A 12,448-nucleotide genomic window follows, 5' to 3' on the forward strand; every position below is an offset into this window, starting at 1 on the left:
AGGATAAGTGCCTTTAATCAGGCGGTAGCCAGGAAGTTGTAGTTTCATGGAGAAGACAAGAGGTCTTCCCAAGAAAGCTTAGAGAAAGAAATAACCCGCATATGGCAGGAACAGTTGATTTTGTTTGTGTAAAAGAATTCTTGACTTCTTGTATCCTGTACAACAATGAGGAAGTAGTCATGCATGTTAGTTGTGTAGTTTGTTAGTACCACTGCTAAGACTTTGGTTGCATTGAAAGTCAGCTCTCACATAATGGGTATTATTCATGCTATGGCTAACAGAGGTCATGTGTAAATGAAAGCATGAAAAGCAGTTGTAAAATCTACTCAATCTGTGCCCTGTAATGCTCTGTAATACCCAATAATGTCCTGTAATGGGATTTTAAAATCGTATGTGCAATCTACAGGGCATACAATTGATTCAATTCTAATGAGCACACACAAAAACTGTCTGAGCATACTGACAACTGTCTGACAAAGGTCCAACCTGAAACAGTGGTGAAGGACAAACATTTAAGGAGATGTTGAAAACCCCTGTTTTTCTTGAGCTTTGAAATCTACACTATATAAAATACATTTAAGAGCTTTTCCCTTTATTCTGCCCACTTAGTATTTTTTTGTGTGTATTATAAAATTATTGCGCTGTCCCAAAAACAGCATTATTCAAATGAGTGTCATTTTCAGGAAGAGGAAATATGACATCTTTAGTGGCTCATAATGCATATAATATTGTTAAATCCGTCAATACACAGCTTTAATAATTTTCATTGATGCCTAGATTTTTCTGAACGCATGTGTTACATGTGTGAGACTGAGAATAACTTTGGAGAAATTTTTATTTGAGGTAATAAGCTGTATTACAGTGAACTATGTGTACTACATACATGTACACTAATTCATTTGTTGGCTTTTATTGGACAATGTATTACGCACATCCAGCAGGAGTAATCACCATTAAAGGGATCGTACAGTTTTGGTTGAGACCTAATTTCATGTTTCTAACATTTTTTGGTGAGATTTGTAATGAGATACTGTACCTCTTATGAAATATGAAAGAGCATGTAATTCTATGAGGAATTCAACATTTATTGGATGAAAATTGGTTTTGAAATGGCTGAGATATCCAAAAAAGGGTGATTCTAATAAAGTGTGGGACCCACACTTTATTACCATCGCTTTGTTTTACTTTGTTTTTGGATGTTTCAGTCATTCCAAACCCGATTTTTATCAAATAAACTTTGAATTCCTCTTAAAATGGTATGCTCTGTGCTATATCATAAGTGTTTTCTTGGTATCTCGCAGAAAGTTAAAAGCCCAATTCTCATCTCCACCAATACTGTACCATCCCTTTTTAAGGCATGTAAAGAGTGAACATTTTATTTCACTATGTGTCCTTATGGAACAAAGTGAGAAACTAATCACCATTAAAGCGTGTAAAGAGTGATCATTATGTGCAGTTTCTATATTTAGATGGAAAAGGGGGGGGGGGGAGATGACATCTCTCTCCCAGGCAAGCTCAAGATGCTAAAATGACATTTATAGAATGTTGTCCCCTTTATGCTATATTCTTCAGTGAGATGCTATGATAACGTAAATTTGTGTGTCATACTTGATAGTTTCTAATCTTCAAGATAGGAATGAAGAAGATTATCTGCATATTAATTTGCATAGATACGATGCATGCAGAGGATTGTTACTATCTGTAAGAAAGACATAATAGATATCGGGTAAATTAAAGTGTGCAGTGTGCTATAAAGCAAGGCGTGTGTAGTGGTACCCTCTTTCTGTACTGTGAATTTCTAACCAAGCATGCTCTGGAGTGCGAGGGATCCTGTGAATGATGTGCTTTATGCATGTGTGTCTCCTTGTGTGTCTACAATGTATGTGTATGTGTGTGTGTGTGTATGAATGTGTGTGGTATGCAGAGATCACTTGAGAGGGATGACGTGGAACCTGCAGTCTGATTTGATGGGTAAATAACCCCGCTCCCCCCATCACCCACCGCCATCATCCATGGATGCAGCCGGAGAACATGTGTATGGCTCTTCACTGGTCTCTCAACACCTCATTTATTGCCCTCCTCTCTGCATATTTTCCTACTCCCTAGAGCAGTGTACAGAAAAGGGGCATGCAATGAGATGCATATTAAGAAACAATGTCCAACACTTTCTAATAACTTGTCTCACGTTTATGTTAGTTATGCATGGTAGAGCGTAATCTATTCAATTTCAAGTGATGTTTATTAAAGAGACATGTGTTCGCTGGCTCTCGTAGGCTCTTTCCAGATTTCACTAAATTCATCCCCACTGACACATGGAACCCAAAGAGCATGTTTCAAAAAGTGGACCAAAATGAAAACATTCCATGTGGTTTTATGCTTTTTGTACTTTGAGTGATTATATTATCCACAAGTTGATCATAAACAAACATTTCTGTCATTTTCTGATGACAACACTTAAGGTTGTTAATGTGCAATGTTATTTAAGATAAAATCCAATTTTGTGAGCACTGTAAAACTGAAATAGGGACACACCATCTTAAAAATACAGTCTACAGAAAAGAAAACAAAGTAGAGCTCTATCAAAAGTGAAATTCACACAGTGTTATGTTTATGAGTGTAATGTTTATGGATGTTTGCACTACATAAAATTGAATGACTGCAAGAGATGTACATATGCATATGAAAGTAATTTTCTAATAGACATTTCCGTGATCAGAATGAAGCCCTGGGTAAAAGTGTGCAGTAATCACTGAATAACTAATTGTCCCATCAGTAATAGTAACCAGAAATGTTTGGTAGTTTTTAACGTTTTCAGATGAGAAAGAATAAGTAATTGGTTTCAGGTTTGCTCTCTATTTGACCACATAATGGTAAAAATTGTGCTGCATTATTAAATATCTAGTGCCTTGATTTGGAGTGTGATTGTCCACATACTGACTTTTGACAGAGAAGGAAATTAGTAATACCATAACATAACTTCAATCAGTTGTTTCCCCCCTTCTACAACTATACCACACCAGTAAATGTGTACTGGGCCCTTATTATACACACTGCTTCTCATGGGGTTCCAGCCATCACGTTACTCTTCTTTCTTTGTTTTATACAGTAATTCTGTATCTTTGTGTATTAATTGGTGAATGAATTGAATTAAATTGACTTGTCAGTAGCAAACAGGGAGTTATGCTGCAACCTTATTGCTGAAATTGAGAAAGAAATATACAGTGTAAGATGCTCTGGAAAAAAAATCTCATTTCCTGTGGCAGGACACACATTTATACATACATTTTGTAGCTACAGCGTATGTATCTATAGGTTCAATATATGAAATGACTAGCACAATCTGTTTGTGACCCCAAAATATCTTTGTCTACTGCCTGTTATATTGTACGAGTGAATGGGCACTTGGGCAGGTGTTCCATGCATTTGACAGACAATTCCCATTAATTTCATTTGCCCAATGGTAAAGTTTAGTTGTCTCAGGCAAGTAAGCATGTGGATTTATAGTGGTACCCTAAATTTATGTGTAATATAATGGTGGTACATGTATGTTTCTTTCTAGAATTTTTTCATGAGTGACATTATCATTTTTGTATTTTTCTATTTGTTATCTTGTTTTCTTTTATCACCTAGCCGGAGGAAGTGGAACGCAAGTACAATGGTCTGCTGGAGAAGAAATGGACATCAGTGATAAGATTACAAAAGAAAGTAATGGACTTAGAAACAAAACTAAACGAGGCAGAGAGAGAGTTCACCACTGGAGGAGGTCCGAACCGTGACAGGCGATCGCCCACCGAATGGATACCCAGACCGCCCGAGAAGTACTGTCTGAGCGGCCATCGCAGTCCTATCACGAGAGTTATATTTCATCCAGTCTACAACGTCATGGTGTCATCCTCAGAAGATGCCTCCATCAAAGTGAGTCTGCACCTTATTTCGGGGCCAGCAAGTTTGACGATGTCCTATACCCTTTTCAGAACTCCTCTGGCTCAGGCCAGGCCCGAGCTAAGTCGTAAAATTTTGAGTTTATGAATGGGTCAGGCCTAAGTGGCCCGCGCCAGGGGCAGGCTATTTTGGCGCTGATAAAGTTAGCACCAGGCATGGGCCAGGCTCGGGCCTGGTGCCGATTGAAGAGTTTATGAACGATAGCAGCGCCAGGCTCGGGCCACAATTCCTTGCACGGTCAAAGGTCACAATTACCTGGCTGTGCCCTCCGCCAGAGCGCGTGTTCAGTTACCATGGCAGTTATCCCTCACGTGGCCGAGTTCGTGAATGGGTCATCGTAAAAGTAGCGCGGCTCTGCTATAGTTACTAAACGCAATTTTTACTACTTGGCGCAGGCCAAATTAGCTCGGGCCAGGAGCTGGCCAAAAATGCAAGAGTTACTGGAAGGGGTATTAGATTTTCTCTCTCTTTTTAAATGAGTAATCCTAATCAAGCAAGTAGTACAGGACAAATGCTTTTAAAAGTAGATATAGCATCTGCCTGTAACTGTTTAGGGATAATATCCTTTTGGTGGCATTTTAGATTTTGGAATCCCCATTCTGTTGCTGTTTGTTGCTCAATCAGTGACAAAAAAAAATGCAACATAAAATGATGTTCAAAGTTAGTTTTGCATCATTTAGAAGTGTGTGGTGCTGTAACATAATTTGATGTAAAAGATTAGCTAGTCATCTACTTAAAGCATGCCTAGGGGCTGAGCTGAAAACATGAGTGTTGTAGGTCAAGGGAAGGGGGGGGGGGCATCTGGTACCCATTCTCTGATAAATACCATTTTGTTGCACAATTCCAGAACATTGCTGATATATTGGGTGTGATTGGGCCGCATTTTACCAACTAAGAAATGTGAATGGACCCTGTTTTATAGAATGATAGAATCCCAACAAGGGTGAGACATGTGGTTCATTTACTCACCATGGGTAGATATGCCTCATGAGGATATTGGGCAACGTGAGTGCACATGCATGAACATTGCTACACTGTACGTCGTGGTATTGACCTGTGGATGTGGCGCATATGGTTTTGTACATCAATGACTCTGCTACTTTTTTAAAGGACAAGTTCACCTTCATAAACATAAGGATTGAGAGAATGTAGCAATATTAGTAGAACACATCATTGAAATTTTGAGGAAAATCAGACAATCCATTCAAAAGTTATGAATTTTTGAAGTTTTTGTGCAGTACCCGCTGGATGAGAAGACTACTGCAGTGTATGAATAACTTAGATGTCACATGCGTACAACAATATAAGGAAAATATAAAGAGAATTTCACAAAATTCCATCTTTTGAAAAAAGTACACATTCCCCTGCCTCGTTACCGACAAATGTTATGGGTAATATTATTCCCCCTGCCTTTAGAAAGAGGCAAGTCAAGTGCTCTTTTATTATGCGAAAAAAGTGAAAATATGTTGAATTTTCTTTTACATTTTCTTTATACTGTTGTACGCATATGACTCACAAGCTGTAGTAGTCTCCTCATCCAGCGGTTCCAACACAAAAATTTAAAAAATTCATAACTTTTGCATCGATTGTCCAATTTTCCTCAAACTTTCACTGATGTGCTCTACTAGTATTGTTGCATTTTCTCAATCCTTATGTTTATAAAGGTGAACTTGTCCTTTAATATCCATCAAGCACTTTGTGCCTGTGGGGGGGGAAAAGTTAGAAAACAAAGCACAAAATCAGTCTTTGCTGTGGTTGACTCAGATAATAGAACAATCGTGGCATTACTCTTGACAGGCTAAATTTTGTAGAGGTAGAGCTGTAGCTGTGTGTGTGTGTGTGTGTGTGTATGATATGTGTGTGTGTGTGTGTGTGTGTGTGTGTGTGTGTGTGTGTGTGTGTGTGTCATATGACTGATTGCAAAATGCTGATACCAAGGTTGGCCAGAGGAAAATGTTTTAAAGTACGGTATAAAGAAAACGGTGTACATGTCAAAATGTTTATTATGTATGTAGGCTGTGAGTGGAGCTCGTGATTAAATACCAGGCACCTTTGCGAATTTCATACCTCAGATCTGCTGGGTCAACTTGGCCACTTGTGACAATAGCTCTGAGATATCTCGGGTGAAATCTGACCTTTTTTAATATGTCTGCAGAAATATTATTCTTAGGCCTCTTATAACATCTCAAGGGGCAATTCTTCTGTGAGCTGACGTAGAATGCACAAATAATCAGAAAATAGTGTGGGGGGGGGGGGGGGGTATACTGCAGACATGCATTTTGCGTAGAGTAGATTAATCAAGTTTTGGAATGTCCTCGTGCGTTTATGAAACAGATGGTGCATGGAGAGCCGGCGGGCAGAAATGTACTGCTCCGTTACCTGCCTGATGGGGACAGAGATGACTCATGGAAAAAATTACTTTGTAGCATTCATTTTTGGGCAATGTGTCACCGAACACATGTCTATTCCAGTTAGCCTGCAGCAGCGGAACGTCGTAACTTTGAAATGCACATCAGGCAGATTGGGTCGAAAGTTTATAGCAGAGTCAATCTTGAATACTTGGAATTACAGCTGTACCACTCACAATATCAGCAAGTGTATCATCATGTTATGATGTTTATACATACCAAGCAAGAAAAGTGCAAGGTGTAATTTGTCTCACAAGTGATATTTCATGTCCACCACCTTAAGATAGAAAAGAATTGGAGTGTTAAAGATAGATTGAGTGGATTGTTTTGTGTAAAATCTTTTTCTATTAAATAAAGCATTTCTCTGTTCTATGCAGGCTTCTTTGCCTTCCCCGTGGAGAAAGTAGAATCTGTATTTACAATGGAATCTGTCTGTACCTATAACATACAGTGGATTTTATTTGAATCATTATTATTATTTTTTTGCCATTGTTTCAACTTAAAAGTAAACAATCAAAGGCCATCTTTGTACATGTATGTCAGACTGTCGCAAAATAGAGAAAGAAAACTGCCTAAAATTGGCTGATTACACGCCGTGTGTGGTGCCCTACTGAGGGATCCTGTCACTATTCACAAAGGGACCTTTGGTCCTATCATAGCCAGGGAATATACACCTTGTATGCACAATAATGTTTGATGATTTACAGAGTAAATTATGAAGGATTGTGGCAGAGACAGGAGGGTTTATTATCAATATTTATCCAAGAGATAGGATTCTTGTGCAGTGACTAATATGGGTCTTTATCATCTCTTTGAAATCAGGTATGGGATTATGAATCTGGAGACTTTGAACGGACACTAAAAGGACACACTGACTCCGTGCAAGATATATGCTTTGATCATGCAGGGAAAATCCTCGGTAAGTTGTGCGAAACCATGCGATATAGTAGAGCTCATCATGATTTAATCTCCATATTTCAGTGAATTGTTATACCCCTATTTAATGATAATCCTTGGAATTGGGGAGCCAGAATTTATGGTCATGAGCATGCTGTCTCACTGTGTAAATGTAAAGATGTCATCCACTTTATGCTCCCTTGAAGTGAAATGTTTCTTCAGTGGTTCCAGTCGAAACAAAAAATACAGTAATTAAGTAATTATCTACTAACCTGTTTTTACAGACCCATATAAAGATATCAATGTTGTACATAATATAATGCCATTTGTTTCCATAGTCAAAATGTACAAAATGGCCAAGTACATGTATATTGACTTTGGTCATGTTTACAATGTTCATTCCCATGGTGCCTTGTTTGCGCATCTTGCATGTACACAATGTCCGTCAATTTAAAGATAAACTTGAAATTTTATTTTTTCAATTATCCTACCCTTTAAACATGAAATGGCTGTTAACTCAGCATATTCATATTGTATTTGAGATTAATACTTGTTATACACTTTTGAGCTCTGAATGAAACTGGAGGTATTGTTAGACACTGGTTTCTTGATAAAAGAAAACTTTTTAAGCTGTAGATGTTGACTCATTAATCAGACATGTCAGTGTTAATTTTTATGAAACCTCCTGTGAAGTACAGTGTATGAAGGATTGCTTGTATTTGGCAACTAATATGAACATTTCAAAATGAGTTGAATATATTCAAGTACATTTCACATAGTGTATTCACTTTGGTTCACATTGATATTGTTATAACCATTGTTTTATGCTGATTCATAAATCAAAATTCAAGCTTGTACATGTACCTATGCCAGTTATGGTATTAAACTGATGAACAAATATTTGTGATGCAATGCTTTAAAAAAATGCTTGCATTGTGATAAGTTTTATTGATCAGTAGAAGTTACCGTATTTGGGGTTTGACTGTCAGTGTATGTTTAATATAGAACAACTTCCCTGTATTATGATTTTCTTTATTATGTGATATTTCACCTCTGAATGACAACATGCCTAGTGATATTCAGTTTGTGTGGCGATGAAGGCATGCATACAAGTGTGTACATGAAGTAATGGGTCTGTGTAGGTATTTACTACAGGTAAAGTGTATCCTGTGGTTTGTTTTGTGGCTTGTATGAGAATAAAAATTGGGTTTGGGGTGTAGTGAAGAAGAATGCATAAAATACCCACAAGACCAAGTGAATACGACACATTTGACTTCTTGCATGCTGTGTGTCCAACAATGAAGGTGTCTTTATTGCACAAGCCCATCTGAGCTTACCACCTTCTGTTGTATGCCGGTAATACCTGCCTGTACTCTGGGCATGGTCATAGTGTACACAAGACATAACATTTGATCAAGACCTACACTGTTGACTGCTGGTCTCTCTGTTTGGATGCACTTGTTACCCGTCAGTCACAAATCAATCAAAAGGTTGTTGATTGCGAATCTCTCTGAATGGCCACATCAAACAGTATAGCTTTGTTAGCACTATTGCCTGGTTGTAGTTACAGAGTGTATGCTGCATGTTTGGAAGGGCCATTTTATCATGCTGAAACTTTAAGTCTTTGTCAGTGAAATTTCACACAGTTTTAGACAATTAATGCTGTATCTCAGTTCAGTTTTATTTTGTTGTTGTTTTGAAATATGTCACCAAATATTTTTGTGTAGATTTTTTTTTGTTTTTTGTTTTTGCTTTTTGATTAACTAATTATCCTGGTTTTTCATCCACCTCCAACTCTCACATCAGTCTTGAAAGTTCTGTTTTCACCTCATAATTAAACATACATGTACTGTGAAGAACTGAAATGATTACCTCACCATCTTCAGTATCGAGTCTGAAAGCCTGGACACTCTGGTAGTCAGAAACACACAAAATGACCTTCTAGTGGCCCCTGATGACATCCAGCTGATTATGTGTGATTCTTCCCATGTCCAGCCTCATGTTCGGCCGATATGACCATCAAGCTGTGGGATTTTTCCACCTTTGAATGCATGAAGACCCTCCACGGCCACGACCACAACGTCTCCTCGGTCAGCTTTCTGTCGTCCGGCGACCACCTGGTCACCTCGTCCCGAGACAAGACCATCAAGCAGTGGGAAGTTGCTACTGGGTGAGGATTCGTTTTCTGCCCATTGCCTCGCAGTTGGTGTGATGTTTGATCCTCTCTTCCAAACCTTATTTAAATCAATGATCAGTTTTACTGTGTGATGCAAGGGAGTGCTGGCTTGGAAGCTAGACTTTGATGTGAAGTTCATTAATGGCTGTTTAATGCTGATGTCCTTGAGTTAGATAAATTTATCCATCCTGCTGCTTTCTGCTGAGAGGTGTTAATAGATGCCTGGGCAGGAATCATATCATCACATTCTTAATAGATCTCTCCACAGTGCTATAATGATTCATAATAATGAATCTCCCTGGGAGTTGATATATTTTGCTCTGTAGATGTGGTGCATCAAGTAGAAAAGAGGAGGGAAAATCAGAGGCAGTGACATGGGTGTTAATGTTTAGACAAACAACAAAATAACAGAATTAGTGTGTCAAGATTATGTTTTATGATGATTTACCATACCATCATTGGTATTAAAGAAAAACAATGCAAAAGCAAATTGAAGCAACAACAACCACAAAAAAAAAAGCAATACAAAAGCAAAATGAAACAAATCATCTTCCTACATTTGTACCATGTACTCTTGGCCCATTCTCTGATGTGAAGCAATCATGTCCAGGGAATTTGATATTTTCATTATCGGGTTATATACATCGTAACATGTATACCTCACTATGCAAAGCAGCCTCTACCGTATGATTCATTGGTAATGACTGGCAAAAATCCAAAAATTGAAGCACCACAGACAAGCTGGGAGGAAAGGGCCTAATTGAGCATGTGCCAATTCAATTCCCACGTGATCTGTATCTTGACCGCACAGGTACTGTGTGAAGACCTTCACTGGCCATCGAGAGTGGGTTCGCATGGTCAGGCCAAGTCCGGACGGATCTCTCCTGGCTAGCGCTTCCAATGACCAGGTAAAGCGCTTGACCGATGCTAAGATACTTGTAGTCCTATCTCTGCTACTCATTGTGAATGCCATATTAACGTTTGTATGGTTGAAAAGAGTATGATTGAATGGTCAAAACCTCACTGAATGGTGTAAAAAAAGATTCCAGTAGCTGGCCCTCTCAAATTGAGGTTTCACCCTTACGGAGGTTTTTAAACATGTCTCAAAATTTAAACCCCGTTTCTGTCTTGTACTATGAGATGAGTTGTGATAGAAGCCTCAACATACTACATGTATTTTGAAACAACTGAACTAACTGATCCAATTCAAGAGGTCCTTGTCTTTTTTGGAGGGAGTGTATTCCCTTGAATACGTAATGTCAATGTACAGTATTTTGGACATAGTCGAACTTTGAAAAAAAGAGAAAAGAGGCAGTTTACATTGACAGAATGTCAGATTTGGAGTGTATGTAAATGGATTCATTACTGCATGGGTGGTTTGTAATAACTCATACGATGGCGGTCTTCAAATGTCAGCAGTCAAGAACGAGGCGGTGACAGTGTGGAGTGCCCGCGGCTTCCCTGTATTCATGAAATTGATTAATCACTCAACAGTCCTCAAATATTGACACAATTAGTTGGACTTGTTTGAACCTGGGTTCCCTTGGCAATCCCATCATCCATATTTTGGGTGATTTGTTTTTCTTTTGTGTGTCCAGAAAGGAGAGTCTTTGCATATCTCTCTGACCTGGAGATGTGTATTCAAACTTCAGCGTAACAAGGAATACTAAGTGGTTTAAATAATTCATATCCAAATTGAGCAATGTTTGCAGGCTGTCCAAAATTTGGTGCAGATATGGTAAAGAGATCAATGCAAGGTATCATTTGTGTTGCCCTGTCTAGAGCTTGTTTAAAGCTACAACACTGATCGTGATGTGGAAGTGAATATGTGCAATGATCCATCATTTATGTATATTTATTTTTTTTGTTTTGTTTTTGTCAACTGTCCTAAATTCAATTTTCATCAAAGTTGCATAGGAGTATTAAAGGTATTTGGGATCAAAATATTTTTCTCGTAATCTGTAGACTGGTTTTCTGTCATATTTTGTATTCTTTTTTAATGAGAATTATGATTATAACAATGATTATGATGATGATGATGATGATGATGATGATGATGATGATGATGATGAATGATTTTTAATAGGAGTAGTAGAAATAATAACAAGAAAATAGTGGTAAAAATAATGATACACTGCATTCTCTAATAGAGTGTGAAATAAAGTAGTTTTTTATTTAAAAAGGAATAAGTTCTTGCAAGATAAAGGGATTCGATTTATTGCAGACGAAGCTAATAGTGTGTTAGGGATGGTTTATTGCTCTCACTAAATTGCATCTATGTGTGATCTGAATCGAAGGTGGATGTCTTATTCTAAAAAAAATTTGGATTTTGGTTTATGATGTTTTCAAATGTACCTCAAATGCCACAAAAATATCAAAGTGTGCATGTCTCTGTATTTTTTTTTAAATTCTCAACACAGAGAGTTAATCCATGTGGCTAACCAATCAGATCTCATATTTCTTGTTCCATGATCAGTCAGTTACCCATGATTAGTGATCTGGAAACACAGCATACCCTCAATGGTAGTCAAGGCACTGAGCAGATTCAGATTATACCTGTCACGCATGTTGTCTTGGCAAAATATGCGTCATGACTCTCAGTGCTGACTTCATATAATGTGGTGCGGTAATAAGGTGACTGTGTGTCGTAATCCCACCTTGACCACCCACGCGGTCGCCTTTCGTGGTAAATGCGGTGAGTCACGTAATGCGTTCCCCTCTCCCACCCCCTCCCCGTCCCATGTTGTAGACTCTCCGTGTCTGGGTGGTAGCCACCAAGGAATGCAAACTGGAGTTGCGGGAACACGACCACGTGGTGGAGTGCGTTGCCTGGGCGCCGGAGTCCGCCTACCCCACCCTCAATGAAGTCAAGGGGGTCGAGGTGAGTTCATTCTCTCTTTAACTGTGTGGTTCAAGAACCTTTTTTGAGTGGCACATGCTAAAAGAGACAAGTTTGTTTCTTCGTAGTAAGAAATCAAAGATAGTCAACCTTTTGACACACTGCATATCACATGATTGTTAGGTA

The 12,448-nt window shown here is 38.4% G+C and overlaps 1 protein-coding gene across 4 annotated transcripts in view; it reads left to right on the forward strand.

The window, feature by feature from the left end:
• The window catches only part of LOC139735521 (lissencephaly-1 homolog), a 55,640-nt gene that overhangs the window by 27,577 nt on the left and 15,615 nt on the right, over nt 1–12,448 (forward strand). For all 4 annotated transcript variants that reach the window (XM_071646278.1, XM_071646279.1, XM_071646280.1 and 1 more), the window contains exons 4-8: nt 3,631–3,915; nt 7,173–7,269; nt 9,243–9,417; nt 10,235–10,331; nt 12,173–12,304. In XM_071646278.1, the coding sequence (XP_071502379.1) occupies nt 3,631–3,915; nt 7,173–7,269; nt 9,243–9,417; nt 10,235–10,331; nt 12,173–12,304 (786 nt within the window). The remainder of the gene's footprint in view (nt 1–3,630; nt 3,916–7,172; nt 7,270–9,242; nt 9,418–10,234; nt 10,332–12,172; nt 12,305–12,448) is intronic.

Source organism: Diadema antillarum, unplaced genomic scaffold, assembly GCF_040938485.1.
Source record: "Diadema antillarum isolate AM-2024a unplaced genomic scaffold, OU_Dant_1.0 seq00000583_RagTag, whole genome shotgun sequence".
In the NCBI taxonomy this organism is placed as follows: Eukaryota; Metazoa; Echinodermata; class Echinoidea; order Diadematoida; family Diadematidae; genus Diadema; species Diadema antillarum.